Here is a 19,282-nt window from a genome sequence, read left to right on the forward strand (position 1 = left end):
ACCGTGATTCTGCGTGGTTGCTTTGGCGCTACTGGGCCTAGAACAAGTCTTTGGGAGTTGACTTAACACTGAAGCTCCATGGGTAATGGACTGCTCTAACTTAGCAATGCTGTAATCATTATTTTACAAATTTTCTTTTTTTTTTTTTTAAGATTTTATTTATTTATTCGACAGAGATAGAGACAGCCAGCGAGAGAGGGAACACAACCAGGGGGGAGTGGGAGAGGAAGAAGCAGGCTCATAGCAGAGGAGCCTGATGTGGGGCTCGATCCCATAACGCCGGGATCACGCCCTGAGCCGAAGGCAGACGCTTAACCGCTGTGCCACCCAGGCGCCCCTGTAATCATTATTTTAGAAGCAAGAGAACAGAGGAGAGATTCTTTGTTATTCATTTGAACCTTTTGAAAAGAACTCCTGGAGTTTCTTCAGACATCAGAGGTAGGACAGGATGTTCTGATAGAACACTAGCCACGGGCGCTGAGCCTGTTCAAGCCTAGAAGAATGCCCTGGGGCATCTGGGCTGCGTCTGCGCAGAATGGCTTCTGCTTTGGAGACAGCGCTTTTCTTTGAAAGCTTTTATAGTTTATAAAGAAGTCTTGTTTTTGAGGTCTGTTTTTTATTGAAATTTTTTTCCTCTTTGTTATTTTTCATCTCTCCCCTACGTCCCAGTCCCTAATGCTTGTGTAATGCTTCACACATGGTTAGCTTCCAGTAAATTTATTGACTCACTGTTAGAGAGCAATTTATGCTTGCACACAGCATCTGCAGACAAGGACTGACATGTTGGTTTTGTTTTGTTTTGTTTTCATGATCTAAGACTAGAGATAACTACCCTAATGAGTAGGTTGTCTGGAAATTTGCTTTATTCCTTTTAGTTGGTTTCAGGACCTCTCACTTCAAAAAAAAAAATAGCTTTATTGGAGGTATATTTGGGCAGACAGTAAATGCCACGTATTTCAAATGTAGTAGTTTTACACATCTTGACGTATTTTTACACCCACAAAACAATCACCAGTCTCAAGATAATGAACACTTCCGTCACCCTGGAAAGTTTCCTTGTGCTACCAACCCCGCCCTCTCCCCCCTCTGTACAAGTTAAACATTCAACTCCCATGAGATCCGGCCATTCCACCTCCAGGTAGTCACCCAGGAGAAATGAAGGGGTATGTCTGCCTGCGACTTGTACAAGAGTGTGCACAGGACCTTTATTCATACTGTCCGTAGCTGGAAGCAGCTCCAATGTCCACCAGCGAGTGAATGGATGAACAGATGGTGATCTGTCCATCTGCTGGGATGCTATTCAGCATTATAAACAGAAATGAACTGTTGTTATATTTGGTTTGAGTTGAAGACCGCCATATTTAAAGCAGATCTGTCTTTGTCGTATTTTGCTTGATCTGTATTAAAATGGATTGGTTTTCATTCTCTTAGCACAACCCCCCCCCCCGCCCCTGGAGGAAACTAGCCTAATATTAAAAAGTTGGATGTAAGTTGCATTTGGATCCTTAACAGTTGAGAGCTTGTAGTCCGAAATGTTCAGTACAGTCTGTTCTGCTGCAGAACTTGCTTCTGTAACCCCAGGTAGCTTCAACACCATCGGTATGTAGGAAATGATGTCGGCGACCGTTATGTGGATTTGTAGAAGATTTTCACAGGCAGGGCCAGTGGGATAGAGGAAGTAGAATTTAAAAGGAAAGGAAAAAGCCCTCAGATTGGCTGCTGCACAGACAGAAATTCTTTCAAATGAGGCTTAAGACAAAAAAGATTAGTTCCTGGAAAACACGTAAGACCCCACAGAAAGAAAACTGGTTCCTTCCCCAGCCCTGGTCAGTTCTTGGAGCGTTGTACTTCCGCTGGCGCCCGGGCTGCATTGTTTTCACTGTACTGTTTGTGCGAGGGGTTACTGTTTCCTGAGGCAGTCCCTGACCTCCAGCGCCCTGCTTGCCTGAGCTCTCCAGGTGTTCTCCTGAGGAACCACAAAGTGTGGTTTTTGTTGGACTCTGGTTACAAAGTTGCATCCGCTCTGAGTATAGTCTGTCCCAACCCTGACTTTACCCCCTTATTTTGCAGAATGAGGTTTTTTTTTTCATCCTCATTTTTTTTTTTTAAAGATTTTATTTATTTGACAGAGGCAGCCAGCGAGAGAGGGAACACAGCAGGGGAGTGGGAGAGGAAGAAGCAGGCTCCCAGCAGAGGAGCCCAGTGCGCGGCTCGATCCCAGGATTCTGTGATCGTGCCCTGAGCTGAGGGCAGATGCTTAACGACTGAGCCACCCAGGCACCCCTAAAGTAGTTTATTTTAAACAATTTCCTGAAAGCGTTTGATTTAAAATGTATTTTTTAGTATTTTTAGCTAGTATATCTTGCTTACTCAGATGTTATTCTGAGTGCCTATCAAAGATGAGCTCATTTTATCCTCAGGACAGTGCTGTTTCATGTCTGATCTGTCCCCTATTTTACGAATAAGGGAACTGAAGAACAGAGAGGATGGGTAACTTGCCTAATAAGTTCACGCAGCACAGGTAGCCTGGTCCTATGACCGGGTTCCTGACTACTGTGCTTGCTACGTTCTGCACCTTGTTGAATGTAATTAGTTAATTTATTATGATTTTCTTGTGTAAGTCACACTGGTTTTAACAGCAAACCTTGTGAGCATAAAATAGTGAAAACAGTCGTCGTGAAGGCATCAGGACAGCAAAAACATCTATTCATAGTAGCTGGGAAATCAATTTGATGTCAGATTTAAGCACTGCTGAGGCTGGTAAAATAAATAGGTTTTTCTTTCTTTCTTTCTTTTTTTAGAAACCTGCATTTCATCTGCTTGGTTATTTATAGTTTTTCATTTCTTCTTAGGCACGTCACACCTGAAAAATTTTATGTGGAAGCTTGCGATGATGGAGCGGATGACGTGCTTGTCATCGACCGCGTGTCCACAGAAGTTACCCTGTCAGGTATTTCTCAGCACGGGGCGGGCGGAGAAGCGGCCACGGGAGACTGTACTGCAGTTGCTGTAATTAAAATAACGGATCGGGGGTATGGCCGCGTGCGGCTCTCTGAGTATCGTCCTACAAAATTTGAATTCCTGCCACCTCATTTGATTTTTATGTGTTCATTTTATGCTTCCTCCTTTTTTCTGAAAAGGAGGAATGGTCTTGAAATTTTTGCTATCTGTCAGGACTTAAAAACATAGTTATTTCTTTAGTTCTTCCTTTATCTGCACTTTAACAGGACTGGTTTTGTTGAGCTCAGTTCCTTTCTAGCTGTAAGACTTAAGGTATTTATTTGAGAATGAGAAAGTTGTTTGAGCATTAAGTGTGTGGAATTTTAATGGCTGCTTTTGTTTTTGTAAATATTCATGACTCTGAGGATAATTTAATAAATGAAAATTACATGTACACACACACACACACACACACACACACATATGTATCACTGACTAAAACTTGTGTTGTAGGCAAATAATATTCCTAAGCTTTGTCTATCAATATCTTGTCTGTCTCTCCAGTTATATTTTGGTTTTGCGTCGCTGGGGTGTGAAAAACAATTTTTTTCCCAATCATATGGAACACTGATTTCTCATTAAATGTGAAATAATTTTAGTGATAAATTAATGTACCACATGATATCACATTTAGAATTTCATATTTCATGTGTTTAAATATTCACCTCTAGACAGAGTTCTCTGTATTTTTTTTAAGTGTAGTGTTTGAGTATAGGAATTCAGTACATGTAAATATCCTTTGAATAGATAAAGCGAAATATGGAAATATTTTGAATAGGATAGTAAAGTATAAGAAGGGGATGGCTGTACGTTTCTATTTTCTTAGTTATCTGGTTATTCTGGCAAGTACCGTATATAGTTTTCTTTTGCCCAAATGGAATTAGAGGTCTGTTTTAGAGTGATAATTTGGCATTTCCTGTGTCTGTTGGTTGGTGGCTGCTCTCTCAAGATGGCCAATTGGTTTTAACCAATGTCAGGGCACTTCTGAAGTCTAGTAACACTACTTCTTTAGACCGTGTTGGTACAACCTAGTGTCTTGTAAAAGCTTTAGCGTGGATGTGTTTTCAATTATTTTTGAAATTTCAGTGACATTTATTTGTAAGTAGAGATTGCAGACCCATTAGAGGCGACAGTGCTAAAGGTCACCAATAGTTTGGACGTAAAAAGGATACCAAGTAGTCATTAGTAGACACATGAAGAGATACTTTGACCCAAAGCCAGTGGTGATAAGAGGCCGACTCACTCACAGTTGCTCTGCTAGGTTTTTTTTGTTTTGTTTTGTTTTTTTTTGCCATTGGGAATGCAGACCATTGCCAGGGAAAGAGGGATTTTTTTTTCCTTCCATGAAAAATTAACATGTTCTTAGGAATTATCAGTTTTGTTGTTATTATACTCCAATTAATGTAACTTAGAGCTCCATCAGTAAATAGTACTTATAAGTTTATCAGATGATCTCGGTATCTTCAGAGTTTTCTCTAAGCTTTTCCCTGCACCGCCTTTCCATTCGTCCTGTTCATTAGTTGGGGCACAGCATTGCTGAGCAGATTGAATCACTGAGAGAAACAGAAGTGAATTTCAGACCTTCTTCGAAATTACTTTATTCAGAATAACAGGACTGCCTTTAAGAAACAGGACTTGTTTCAAAATGAGTTCTAGGGGGCGCCTGGGTGGCGCCGTCGTTAAGCGTCTGCCTTAGGCTCAGGGCGTGATCCCGGCGTCTGGGATCCAGCCCCACATCGGGCTCCTCCATTAGGAGCCTGCTTCTTCCTCTCCCACTACCCCTGCTTGTGTTCCCTCTCTCGCTGGCTGTCTCTGTCAAATAAATAAAATAAAAAATCTTTAAAAAAAAAAATGAGTTCTAGGATGGTAATTAAACTGTGAAAGAAAACTTGTAGAGCCACATAAATCTGGGAGCTGTGAGTGAAACCATGGAGCAGCTTTGTTCCCCTGGGGGCCTCCTCGGGCCCATGCGAGGGAAGAGAGGTGATGTCAATGTCTGTAGCAAAATCAGCTCATTCGATGGGGACTCCTACCTTCCCCACTTTGGGGCATTATTCCCTAGAGTTCTACAGATGTGTCTTGTGAAACACATTGACTTAAAGTTTAACAATTATGAAATGAACCCTATAATCAAAGATACTTTTTTATTATTAAGGGTGTTTTTGGTGAAGTCATGGTTAATGGTGGTGCCTCCCTGCACACCTGCGTCTCCTTCCTCCCTCGTCCCTTGGGTCTTGCCTCTACTTCCCACATTTGTAGAGGTGGATGCACAGGTCTCTGTTTGCATTCCATTAGCTCCATGTTGGTATTAAATTTATGCCCTCCTCCCCATTAACCTTCTCATTTTCTTGAATGGACACGGACTTCGCTTCTGGCAAGGGGTTGAATAAATTTGGTTGAAAAATGACCATGGAAGTATCCCACGATCTACTTGATGAGGGTGCTGAAGCCTGTTACTCTGGGCACCTTATTCTAGACAGACAGAGGTCTTGATATGTCACATGGACATCTTTATTTTCTGTTTTGCCAAAATGGAGGTCTAACACTAGTGAAGGACTGTTGCTGTCTTAGAACAAATCACGCATATTGATTTTGAAGTAACTACAGAAGTCAAACTAACCCTGCTTTTATATTGGTGAGCTTTTTCTATGTGAGTTTTCTTTTTCTTCTTTTTTTTTCTTTTAAAGTCAAGAAAGATGTTCCTCCTTCAGCTGTTACAAGACCAATATTTGGTATACTGGGCACAATCCATCTGGTGGCAGGTAAGAAAAATAAGTTAAGATGGGCATGGGACGCCTGGGTGGTCAGTCGGTTAAACGTCTGCCTTCTGCTCAGGTCATGGTCCCTGGGTCCTGGGATGGAGCTCCGCATCCGGCTCCTTGCTCAGCAGGGAGCCTGCTTCTCCCTCTGCCTGCCGCTCCCCCTGCTTGTGGGCTCGCTGTCTCTGACAAATAAATTCCTAAAAAAAAAAAAAAAAGATGGGCAAAGAAGTTAATTAAATTGACACAGAATAAGATGAAGGCATACTTCCTATCGTGCTTGAGGCAATAAATCTGTAGGTTAGATATTTGTCAACTAAATTTCTAGAAGTGACATACTCCAAATGACAAGCGGTTAAATCTATCAGCCTGAAGTTCTGTTGAATAAAGTTTTGTTCTTGCTTTCATTTCAACTGGAGTTGAAATCCCTAGTCAGCTTGACATTTCTTCATACATTCAAAGAGTATTTAAATAAACATTTTAATGCACTGATGGACCAGAGTACTCTGTACCGTCAGCCCCGTATTGAGGTTGAATCTGACCTAGTGCGTGTTAGAGAGTGTTACCTGCTTCTGAGTTGTTAGGAAAGTGATTTTGTTTATCTAAATTTCATTTCACTAAACTTAAAAAAACATTCCTGTATCATCAGGCAGCATGCTAGATGCTGAGTTGTAGAAGATGCCAGCCCCCCTCCTTTTTTCCTGCAGTTGACAGTCTAGTGAGAGATGCATTTATGTAGTAAATCACTGTAGTGCGGTGTGACAAGTTCCGGGAGAGAGGGGTACACAGGACAACTTCCAGGAAGGGCATTTGTGGGGAGAGCCTTGAGTGGAGCTAAAGAATTAATTTAGTGGTAAAGGCTTACCCTGTTTTATTTGTGGGAGGAGGCAGCGGTCAGGATCACGGTTGGGGTATTATTCATGGTGCTGTGATGCCTTCTTCATTCTGGACTGTTCATCTTTGTGATGTTGCAGTGACCAGTTATATTGCCCTAGCACATTTCTCTACCATTTACCAGGACATGGAGGCCATAGGGATGGTGTAGACGGGACATTACCTCTCCTGCAGTGGTCAGATCTCATGACACATGGTGCTTTAAGCTACACGCTGGGTAATGCATTAGCAGAGGCCTGTGTGCCTTGGGGATGGCAGGAGAGAGAAAGAAGCGTTTTCTGGGCTTTACTCTTCATCTGCTAAGATCACTGCTTTTGCTTTTTTTTTTTTTTTTTTTTGAGAAAAGGTTTGACCTTTCAGTAGGAACTTTTCTAAATAATGCGCTGTTCTTTCTATTCATAAATCCTAAGATTTCCTTTAAAAAAAAGTCCTGGGCCTTTTATCCATATGGCACGTGCGGTCTCACGCTGCTGGCCTGTGGAGCCTAAGCAATAACGGAGTGCTGCCGTTGGCTGTAGAGTTGCCTCTTTTATATTTATGTTGTGTGTGGCTTTGTTTTTTGCAGGTAATTATCTAATCGTTATTACCAAAAAGACAAAAATAGGAGAATTTTTCAATCACGTAATCTGGAAAGCAACAGATTTTGACATCCTTTCTTATAAGAAAACGATGTTGCACTTAACTGATATTCAGGTAAGAACTGGAATCACTTACTCATCGCAGAAGCTGATGTAGTCCCGTGGGGGCCGTGGCGGGGGCAGTGGGACAAAGAACGTTGGACGGATTTAAGTCTAATGATTTCAACAGCCCAGTGAGCAGGGTTCCTCTGGACACCTGTATACCAGAAAACATGCTTTCTGAAAGTCCTTTATATAGTTTATTGTTCTTGGTTTGTTTTTATAAAAACTGACTCAAGTTCTTAAGTATTGAAATTTCTTATGCAGAGAAATGGACAAACAGAAAAAGCCCCTGTATCCGACAACCAGAATTAACTTCATATCCTTTTTCTAAAGAAGTCAAATATGAAATGTTTGAAGTTCCACGGAATCCGTTCATTCCCTCTTTGTCCAGAGAAGAAGCTTTCTTTGCGTTTACCATGTGTGAACAGCAGCGTGTATGTTTATGTCCCAGCAGCCCCCCTTTAGCACGATTGCTGTATGCACAGCTTTAAGTTACCCTGCTTCAGGTATTAGGGAATGTGGTCCCCCCACAAAGTGGTTTAAGTCTCAGTTACCATGGTATATGAAGTCAGGTATTAGTGCAGCAGGCTGGAAGCACAAAGGAACAAAAGCAGCAGCTCTAGAAGGGAAATGTGGATCGCACAGGAGTGGGGTAGAGGCGTGGTGGCTGACCCTGGGATTGCCGGCCCTCGCCCTTCACGGGGCTCTGGGTGCGCAGCCAGGGCTCTCTGTGAAGGTGAACTTCTCGACGTTCATGATGCAGTGGTTATGATGAGAAGGTTGAAGATGTCCCAGAGGAAGTAATGTCAGCCACAGACTTCACAGGAAAGGAACTTTCTGGGGTATTCCACGACCTTGAGAGTGCCAAGGATAAGGCCTAAGGATGATAAGACAATTAGGGGCACCTAGGTGGCTCAGTTGAGCATCTGACTCTTGGCTTTGGTTCAGGTCACAATCTCAGGGTCCTGGGACTGAGCCCCGCCTTGGGCTCACACTCAGCAGGGAGTTTGCTTGTGCTCTCTCTCTCTTTCTCTCTTAAATAAATAATCTTTAAAAAAAAAGGAAAAAAGAAAAGAAAGGTATATGACATTTGGCCAGGGTGTAGAAAAGATACTCCATAGATCAATATATTCACCACTATAAGACATGGTATTTAAGGCAATAAAAATGGTTGTATTTATTTAATAGCCCAGTAAAATTTACTTGAACAGTTTTTTCTTGATTACTATACTTGGTTGTCAGGCCATGCAACTAATTTTAACATTGCCCACTGCATATGCTTTGCCTTGTACCTTTTGTCCTTAAATTTATATATAGATATATATAGATATATTTATATATATCTGAGCCCAAATTAAAAATTTTGTAGTATGTAGATTTATAATGGGTGGATTAACATGTTAATCATTTGATAATCACTAAGCATTACCAAACATTATCCATTGTTTCTTAAAGCAAGGATAAAAATAAATGTCCCAGTATTCCTTGGGAAGGCCAGCTAAAATTATTATCAGAAAATGAAGATAAGTATTATTTTACTGGACTTTTCTTTTTAATCTTTGCATTGTAAAAAAAGAATGTAATCCCCATCCAGCCCAGTAAAGTTTCATAGGAATGAGGATGGTACTATTCCCTTGTTATTTACTCGCTGTGTTATTGGGCCTCTCATGACTTTATGTTTTTCACTTGTCACATGAGAGCAATTACACTAAACTGCAGGGTTTGTTGTGAGGATGAATGAGAGTCTCTAAAAGGTCTGGCATGTGGGAGGTCATCACCTAAGGCGGTGATGTTTTGTTAAAATAACTTCTGCCCATTAGAGCAAAAACTGAGGGATACCAAAGGGCAGGAGTTCTGCCCCATCAGTTAATGTAACAATACCCCACACTGTGGATCGAACCTCCTCTGTGGGTCAGGAGCTGGCCTAGGTCCTGGGGAAATGGTGAGCATCTCCTCTCTGTCAGTCCTATGCCAGTGGTATTTAACAGGGCCAGCCGACTTACAGATCTGGACAGATTCCATTTTAGGTAGGAGACAGAATGATGTTTTCGTCCCCTCTGTTTACAGTTACAAGATAATAAAACTTTCCTAGCGATGATAAACCACGTCCTGAATGTGGATGGATTTTACTTCTCAACGACATATGATTTGACCCATACTTTGCAGCGGCTGTCCAACACTAGTCCAGAATTCCAAGAAATGAGTCTCTTGGAAAGGGTAAGCTTCATCTTCAGTGATTTTTACTTTTCTTTTTTTTAAGGGCCTTACCTCTGTGTCATCCATAAAAATACTTACTGATTTTTAGCAGTCCTGGCTACGTCAGACACACGTGTGGGGTGGACAACACACCGTGATCTCAGTTCCGTCACAATTGCGAATTCAGGATCCCAGAATGTGTATGTGTGACCCAGACAGGATTGAGAACCAGTGGTGTGAGAATTCGGAAATCCAGTCTGAGCAGACATGCTGGTAGTTTCCTGGCTCTCAGTGTTCTGTTGTATAACAGTTATTAACATCAACAACATAATTATCCTTATAAAATTAACGTGCCAGCAGGCGGTATTCTTTTCGGCACTGGTGTTATTTATAGTTTTTGCAACTGGAAAAGTAAGAACTTACTGATGTAAGAACTTGACAAATATTGATTTGTTTAAGGTGGGTTTTTTTGTTATTTTACCTTCCCCCCCATATGAGTGTATCTTTAAAACTAGGTCTCAGATGATATCATCCTAAAATTCCTGCTGTTCAGGAACCTGGATAATTGCTGCCTGGATATTTCAGTAACAAACCTTAGATGTATTTAGGGGGCAGACAGAGTTTTAAAGGCTGCTGTCTGTTACTTGTTAGGCGAGACCCTATGAAATGCCAGTAATTGCCCATTTTTGACCAGTAAAAAGGATAATTTCAAATGGTTCAACTTAAATCAGTATTTTAGTTGACTGGCTGTTTTAAGATTTTATGCTCTAATCTAGTAAGATTATATGTAGGCTTGGATGTAAATTTAGATGTAAGCTAAGCAATCAAGCAATTTGGCTTTTAACTACAGAGACAGTTGCTTTTAAAAGCAGTTGCTATGCTGCATTCCCTCATTTGTTTATCAGGTGTCTCTCAGATGCCTGCTGTGTACCAGGCACTGTACTAGCCAGCGGGGACACAGACTGCAAAGAATGGCCCCTTGTGGGAGCTTGCAGTCTCCTGGGGAAGCAGAAGTCTGGGCAGTTACAAAATAGGGGACAGTTGCTGTCAGGGGGCTATGTACCAGAATGGGGTGGGATCCCGAGGGAAACTTGGGTCTCACTCGGTCTGGGAGAGCTGGGGATGACTTTACAGAGGAAGGGGCTTTTGAGTGGAGACTAGATGCTATTCTGAATAGGCCGTCTTGGCCAGGGGACAGTGGGAGAGCGAGGGTTCTGGGCAGAGAGGGTGGCAGTGTAATGTGAAACTGAGACAACGATCTCACACGTTGGGAAGGGAATTTGTCAGCTAATCAGGAGTCAGGTAACATAGGAAATCGTGAAGGTGACCAATGAACTATACATATCTTAGACATTTTATCTGACTTAAAACATAAAATTCTACACCGGTTGATGATTTGATAGAGGACTAAATACAAGCTTTTCTTTGTTTTGGGTACCTTGATTCCTACGTAAATACATCCATGTCACTTTCCAGTTTGAGTCTGTAAAGGTTTGGACACCCACAGAGCGATCTGTTGGCAGAATCCTGTTGATTTTGACTGTGTTCCTCTAACCTTCTAGAACTGCCTCTCCTCCTCCAGATCCAGCAGCAGTGTTGTTCTAGCAGCTTACCTTTAATCGCTTTAAATTCTGTTATTGTTCCGCTTGATTAAAAAAAAAAAAAAGTAGTTTGTTTTTCAGTCCTGTCTCCTTGACGTGTAGGACATTGAGTTTGGTTACGAAATGCTGACCAACCAGTGCAGCTGCCTCCAGGCGATGGGGAGCCCACACCTGAGCTGGGAGGTGTGCCTCAAGGCTGGTTGTGCCCGCTCCGCTCTGGGACTCTCAGCTGGGGCCAAGAATGGGGGAGTGGCAGTCGGTGTGTTTACTGTAAAGAGAACGGAGAGAGTCGGTTCATCTCCCATGTTGTTGAGGGCACTTCTCCTGTATCTATAGTTTGAAAGTCAGAGCGGCCAGAGATGCCATCAGGCAGCTACTGTAGGGGCTGCCAGATGCCAGCACGGGTTAGGCCACGCAGAGGTGTTTCCGGTGGCAGCGAGCCAGTGAAGAATTCCGAGCCGACAGGAGACAGGTCACGTTGGAGAGCTCCCACTGGCAGCGTGTGGAGGGCGGGAGGGGCAAGGCCAAGACTCCAGGCAGGGAAAGCTGCCTTAGTAGTTAGGCTGGAGTTGAGTGCTGGTCGTGGCGGTGGGAGCAGGGATGTAGGAGAGGGGACGGATTTGGAAGGAGTTTTAGGACTTGGCAGTTGACTACAGATAATGGAAAGACAGACCCCAGAGGACTCCAAGGTTTCTGCCTGGGCCTGCAGCCATGGCCTGAGCGGTGGGATGGGACACCCGGAGGAGGGTTAGATTTGAGGGGAAGACCTGTGTGTAGCCACCAGGTGGAGACATTGATTGTTGGGAGTTTTTGTTCTGTGGAAACTCAGGTTGGTGGGAGATACTCGATTAATTTTAAATCTTCTCTCTCAGGCAGATCAGCGGTTTGTATGGAATGGTCATCTTCTAAGAGAACTTTCTGCCCAGCCAGAGGTAATGGACACTAAATAAAACATTATTTGTTACAGTCCAAGTTCGAATTGAATACATATATAAAATGGCTGCCTAATCACTAGGGATTTTGGTGATTACTTCTCATTTAACTCAGTTTATAACTTACAAGCTGTGATAGGTCTGCCCCCTCACGTTGTTCTGATTTGAAGAAGCCCAGTTATTTTACTCTGCTCTCCCATGGAAGCCTTAAAAAAGAAGAAATATTTACATAAAAATGCATTGCTTTCTGTGAGTAGGAGAGAAGGGGTCTTGGTGGGTCAGTAGTGGAGAAATGAGGGGCCCCAGGGGGTCCCTGGGCAAATGCAGAGCTCTCCATTTGTCTTTAGTCACCCAAGAGAGACACGCACGGGTGTCAGCTTCTCTGTCCTTAGTTTGTTCAAATGAGGGGTGAACAGGGAGGCCCAGCCGGGAAGCGTAGTGTATCGGATCTAGGTACGTAGATTGGCCTGGTGTTTTTATTTCTTGTCATTTGCTCTGCTTCTTTTGGAAAAGCAGTTTGAGCTGCACGCAGTTCGCAGGGGTGTCTCTTTCCCTGGAGCAGTGACGTTGCTGTAGGCAAAGCCTGACAGGGAGGGAGGCAGACGGCCGGCAGCTTCTCGCGGTCTTATTAGTGTTCCAAAACCTGAACGCTTCAGCCCACATTGCTTAACTTGGGTCTTAATTGGAAAGACAAGGGACTGTGAGAGACATTTTAAAAAAATAAGTTACCCACAAGCCTGATACCTTGTAGTATTTGTATATTACTTCCATAGCACACAAGCACTTTTATATAGTACGAGTATGTTTTATACGCTCTTCTTTTTATTTGAAGCGCATATGTATTCCTCAGCGTCCTGTCTGTCTTCGTTTCAGGTCCATCGGTTTGCGCTTCCTGTATTACACGGCTGTATCCTTTCACAGTGTCACGCTCCCGTTGTCTGCCAGTCTTTAGTCCGGTATTAGTATGAGGCAGATTTAGGGACAGTCTCAGTCGTATGAGGAGAGTGTTTTAGAATTAATAGAACTTGTTCTTGATGACAAAATCAAACCCATTAATATAATATCTTAGAATACTGGTTATAAATGACCCCCTCCCTTTTTTTTTTTTTGAATGAATTCTTGAGACTGAATTATTCTCTCTGTTCAAGAGTTCTGGGGCTGGTGGTTTAAAGAAGGACCATGCAGACTGTGTTTTGTCTTTATTAGACTTTGTACCATTAAACAAAAAGTAGTTTGAACCTGACTGTTGAAATGAAAACTTCCCCTTCCCCTTAAAATAGTTAGATTCAGGAACTAGGGCGAAAAGCAACGTAGAGAGGAGAATTACAATTAAAAATCGTATTTGTCATCTGAAATAACCACAAAAAAATGGGAGTAGATGGTACACAAAGAGGAGTGCTTAAGGGGAGAAAAGTCTGTACAGATGCAAAATAAATAGTCACCGTCTAATTTTAAGTTCATTTTAAAAACTTACCATAGGCATCACAATGAAAACAGGGAAGCAGAGTGAGCCGGCCAATAAAGGACGGGTAGCCGATGAGCGCCTGTAACCAGCGCTGTGCTCTCCGTGCAGAAACCGAGGCAGTCTTTGTATCAGGTACCCCCAAGAAGCTTGTTACAGAGACAGTCTGTGGTCTGTTTGTTCGTTATGCTAATATGATTTCTTTAAGTTACTCTTGTTATACTTAAAAGTGAAAAAGTACAGAGGAAACATTTTTCACGGCTGTGGGAGAATAAAAACAAGAAACGATGGGGATAAAAGCTCTGGTTTATTCTGTCTCTCCCTCCCCACCCTGGAATATTTCCAAGTTCTCCAAAGACTAAAATAAGCAGTGAATTTAGGTAGAGCTTTAAGGGGTTTGGGCCAACTGTGTGTGCTTGAGTGTGTGTGTGTGTTTCCAAAATGAGATTGTGAACGAACAGTAATAGCAAATGAGTAACAGGACACTTTTTTTAGGTGGTTTTAGAAACAGCTTATCCATTCATTTAGCTTTAAAGCTTTAAATAAGCCTCTGGTTAACAGAGTTTCAGTGTTTGATGTATACAGAGAGGTGAGCAGGAACAGAGGCCTCGAGGCAGGAGCCTGCCCGGGCTTCATGTGCGGATGGGAGAGGCGGGAGCCACCTCGGGGAAGGGGCCAGTCTGGGTTCTGCAGGGCCTTATAGGCTCTGTACCGTAACTGTGATGAGAAACTTGGGATTCGAGTGGAGGATGGGCATGATGAGACAGACTCACTCTGACAGCGGTGTGGAGAACACGCCAGAGGCGAGCATGGGACGATACAAGGACTAATTAGAGGCCATCGCAGCAGTTCAGGTGTGAGAGGCCAGGATGGTAGCAGTGATGGTGGTGGAAATGGTCAGGTTCCAGATGAGTCTTGAAGGTAGAGCTTACAGAACTTTGTGAGAAATTGTACATGGGGTATGAAAGAGGGAGTTTAGTACGAATCTAAGGTTTTTGGGCAGAGTAAGCGGAAGGAAGCCATCCATCGACGCGTGGATGAGTCTGGAGGTGGGAGTGAGGCCACAGTATCCAGTGTTCCCCTGGGACATGCTAAGCTTGAGATTTCTCTAGCTTCCAAGTCGAGATGTCGCGGAAAAAGATGGAGTAATGGGGCGGGAGTTTACAAGGGAAGGTCATGTTGCAGACATAAACTTGAGAGTCATCTGGGCACAGATGGCATTTAGAGCCACGAGGCCGATGAGCTCATCAAAGGAGGGAATGCATCTAGAGACAAGAAAAGGCCTGGAGAAAGAAGGTGGTCTGAAGGGAGTTCTAGATGGTGAAGAGAGGCTGGAGCCACAGACTATAGGCCTCAGTGAGAACAGAGCGGGGGAACCAGTGCGAGTGAACTGAAAGGATGGGAGAAATGCAGGTGAGCCAGCAAAAGGCAGGGAGGAAGCGGGGAACCACCCAAGTGAGTGTGGCGTCCTGCCAGCACATGACAAGCCTGCTTGCAGGCCCAGGGGTAATCAGCTGACACGCTGCTGGGTGGTGAAATGTGAACATTCGCGAGGGAAGTTATGTACGCATTCCCCCGACTCTCCTCCCCAGATGGGGCGTATGACTGATGAGGTTTCACAGAAGGGGAGAGCACAATCCTGTGCTGGAGTGACGTCCTGGAGTGTGTGACAGGTGGAGTCTAGTGCCCAGGTCCTCCGCCGCCGGGAAGGGAAGCAGACACCCGGATGTGCGGACGCCAGTTGATAGCTGTGGCAGAGCACACGGGGATGGCTTTTACGTCCACAGAGGGCCAGGAAACCATGTCAGTTGGGTGAGTGGGATGAGGGAGGAGTGTTGGAGGCTGAGAAGTGCCGCACAGGCATCCAAGTGGGAACGCGTGGCCCTGGGCGTAACTCATTGATAGACCGGAAGTACATCTGTTCACGTGGTACAAGTGACAGTGATGGGCTGCTGTATGATTTTTATTTTCTTCTTGTTCCTTCCATGCTTTCTGGATTTTTTAAAGTGTGTATGTATTTCTCTTGTAATCCGAGGAAATGATTCATAAAGCAGTCACTCGTATTCTGTGCTATACGTAGTTCTCTAAGGGCAGGCTCATATCTTACTCATCTTTGTGCCCTCGCCCAAAATAGGTAATGGGCGAATGAATAAATACTGCTTTGGATTCTTTCTCTAGTGCTGTGGGTTTTAGAGAAAAGTGAATTGGGAGTTCAGGATGAGTCATTGTTAAGTGTGATGATCCCAGGTCAAAGAGAAGGATGAATCATTAGAAATTCAAATTGATAGTGTCCCTCAGTACCATCATTTTGAAAATGATTTGGCATTCTCTTGTGAATTTACCAGAACTTCCCCTGTGCATACCCAATATGTTTATAACAGCGGGTGTTTGCTAGAGCGTTCACAGCACCACCGTTGGATGGAACCGACACCACGAGGTCCATCAGAGAAGAGTCAGGGCTCTCGTGGTGTGGTCCTCGCAGGTGGCACGCAGCCCCGAGGAGGAGCGGCCTACTGGCTTGTGCAGGCCAAGCATGCATCTTAGGAACTTACTGGTGGAAATAAACAAGGGCTGAAGTTTGTCAAGATTGTGGTGCTGTTTTTATAAAACTCAAACATAAGCAGGCCACATGTTTTTAAGTCGTGGTTGCCTGTGGTGAAATTAAAAAGGCAGGAGTGTGGTCTCCTGAGAATAGTTGTTGCTTCTGGACAAGAAGACACTTGGACGGGACGGAGAAGTGACATAATTAGATTCAGTGCAGAGTATGTGACACTGTACTGAAGTTGGATGAGAGGTTCAGAGATAATTTATTGTGCTGTTATGCTCTATACTTGATGATTCAAGTTGTGTTAAGAAAAATATATTATATATAAAAGATAAGCATAGGGCAAACCCAAACAAATGAGGAAGGAAGAAAGATAAGGCCCTCGAGATAGTGAAACCTTTCTGTTACGATATCAAGCGGCCAAGATGAAAAGTCAAAGTAATTCTTAGGAGGTTGGCATTTCCTAATAAAATCAGATGATGAGTATACTCTTTGACCTAGCAGTCCTCGCTCCTTAGAGCCACTTCCCCAAAATGTTTGTTTGCGGCACTTTTCTGCTAGCAAAAACTGGAAACAAGTTGGACAGTCGGCTGGACAGACTAGTGTAGCCAGTATCCGCTTGGTGGAATAGAATCCGTCCCCAGCAGCAAGGGAACCCCAGGCACATACTGCTGAACAAAGAGAGCAAGCCAAAAGACAGACACAGTATATTTCCTTGTAGGTGAAAAAGGTACACTCTCCAGTCTAACCAACAGATTGCTCAGCGGCAGAACTAGAAAGACCAGCAAGGGAATGGTGAACCACGTGGATAGCGGTACGCACTTGGAGGGCAGCAGGGAAGCTAGATGTGGGGGATGACCACTCTGGGTGCTTCCAAGTGCTGGGGGTGCGCGTGGGGGTGATGTGTGAGGAGATTTATGATTTCTGTTAGGATCAGACAATATTTAACTGAAACTGGCCATTTTAACCAATTCTGAGTATACTGTTCAGTAAACGGCATCACCTTTGTAATGTTCAAAGAGCATCAAGCCATCTCTCTCTCCCCAGTCGGAAATTCTGGATCCATTAAGCAATAGCTCCCAGACATGGCTCTTTTTGTAACTACTTAGATACATTGTGTATTCTTTTCTATTTGTTGTGTTTCCTCATAACACTGTTTTAATGTAAGAGATTTGCCATCTCCAGAGGCTTCTGCAACCCTTCGTCCTGGCGATGAGGTGGAGAGGCCCGCGCCCTGGGGTTCACAGGGACAGAGCCATTTGCGTTGCTGAGCGGCAGCGAGCAGGTGGAGAGTGCATACCGTTACCCGTCGTTAGGGAGATAGTTTTAGATTAAGAAAAGCTTTTGGGGAGATACTTTTTTTTTTTTTCATATTCAAGTTTCACTTTTCCTGTTTCAAGGAAAAAGTAGAGTCAGAATTTGTTTCTGGATAATCCTTAAATCACAGTTTGATCTGTAAATCTTCATATGCTTACCAACTGTTATCGCTGACTTGTATTTGTCATTATACGTATATTTTTGTTTTTTAAATTGCAATAGCCTAGTACCCCCCTTTTGCATTTCTTATTTGAAGGCAAAACTACATTACATTTTTGTTTTTCCTTCTAAGCAGGGTTTCTTGATGATGTAGGTAATATTTTACTTCTAGAAAGTGGTTGAGGATAGCAGGGAAAGGAAATCCTATTTTAAAAATAGAAACAACATAATGGACCACTTAAACATACTGTCTGTATGTCATTATAGGATTACCGACTTGACCAAACTTCACGGTCGAATATTATAGTACTAAAAGCTCGTGAACATTCGTGAAGAACCCAAAAAGATTGTATATTTTTGGTTCATTTTTCTCTTAAAGATGGAGCCATTCTTGCTAGGGTAAATAGGTTCAAATGTAATCTGAAAATCACACTTAGGATTTCTATAAATGTTATATTTTTCTTAACATAGCTAAGTTGTTACTATGCACTCGTGTTCTATTAATGGAAAATACTTCGACTGGATTCTCATCTCGAGGAGGAGTTGTTTCAGAGCCGGTGTGCGATATTACGTAAGAGGTAAGATTAATCTCGTCAGCGTGATGCAGTACTGGGCTTTGTCTGTCACTAATGTTTTGTCATATGGTGACATGAATGTAACCTTTTGTATTTTATTTGTTCTCTTTATCATTTGATAGCCTCACTAAATATCTCCTGCTTCATTATAATAATTAGGTAGGTTTTCTGTGCTTTATTGCAGCTAGTGTAGTCATGTGGCAGATGGTAATGAGACCCTGTAGGCTGCTTACTGCTTTCAGAGGAATTGTTGTGTTGTTTGCTGGATGTCTGAAAATCAGCTGAACTCAGTGTAACTTCAGTAGCCTAAACTCATATCAGAAAGTCTTTTCTTTCATTGCTCTTGGTTTCTTTGCATGCAGAAAGCTAGACATTTGACTTTATGCCTTCAACTTTAAGGATTTACATTTTGAGCGTTTATTGCTTAGGATTTGTACTAGCAACATGCTAATTTACTTAAACGAAGCTTTTAAAATCTGCGTTAAAAATTACTTGTATTATGAGAAGGAGTTTCTCTAACTTTTCCTATTTTCTTTTTTTTTTCTTTTCTTTTCTTTCCTCTTTCTTTCCCTCCCTCCTTTCTTTTCTTCTTTCCTTCTTTTTGTAAGCTGGAAGGGTGTAGCAGAATAAAATCCTATGGGCCATTAGATAAATTGTAGAACTTTTAGGCCACGAAGTTGTAAAGGTTATTCCCTTATTACAGGTGATACAGCAGAAGAAAGGCATTTAGTAAGTGACCTGGCCAAGATGACAGAATCAGAATTGGAATTAGCGATTCCATCATAACTAGGTTTTCTTGGATGGAGACATATTTTTAATTAAAATTTTTTAATAGGTAATGCATTCACATAGTTCGGGTATCAATAAATATAAACAGATGCGCAATAAAAAAATATTTCTCAGCTTTGGGCCCATCTTCTGCATGTTACTCAGTTGTTAGCTTCTTATCTGTCCAGATCATTTCTTTGTGCTGTTACAGTTGTTTGTTCTCCTCCCCCTTTTGTGGACAGTGGTTGTGTACTGAGCATATTTTCTTGCAGCTTGGTTTTTTCTGTTTTTTAAATTTCATATATCTTAGAAATCATTTCATAAAGGTCAGCCTCCCCACCTGGCCCCCACCCCGTGCACACCAGTCTCACTTTAACTTCTAAAAATATTCCTT

The 19,282-nt window shown here is 42.8% G+C and overlaps 1 protein-coding gene across 3 annotated transcripts in view; it reads left to right on the forward strand.

Annotated features, from left to right (window-relative positions):
• SACM1L (SAC1 like phosphatidylinositide phosphatase) overlaps nt 1-19,282 on the forward strand; it is a 58,953-nt gene that overhangs the window by 15,250 nt on the left and 24,421 nt on the right. For 2 of the 3 annotated variants that reach the window (XM_034658172.1, XM_034658173.1), the window contains exons 2-8: nt 2,853-2,950; nt 5,688-5,762; nt 7,219-7,346; nt 9,401-9,550; nt 12,003-12,062; nt 12,936-12,969; nt 18,022-18,123. In XM_034658172.1, the coding sequence (XP_034514063.1) occupies nt 2,853-2,950; nt 5,688-5,762; nt 7,219-7,346; nt 9,401-9,550; nt 12,003-12,062; nt 12,936-12,969; nt 18,022-18,123 (647 nt within the window). Of the gene's footprint in view, nt 1-2,852; nt 2,951-5,687; nt 5,763-7,218; nt 7,347-9,400; nt 9,551-12,002; nt 12,063-12,935; nt 12,970-18,021; nt 18,124-19,282 lie in introns of those variants that run through there. The other variant, XM_019797809.2, reaches the window with a different exon arrangement.

This window comes from Ailuropoda melanoleuca, chromosome 4 (genome assembly GCF_002007445.2).
Source record: "Ailuropoda melanoleuca isolate Jingjing chromosome 4, ASM200744v2, whole genome shotgun sequence".
NCBI classification, from domain to species: domain Eukaryota; kingdom Metazoa; phylum Chordata; class Mammalia; order Carnivora; family Ursidae; genus Ailuropoda; species Ailuropoda melanoleuca.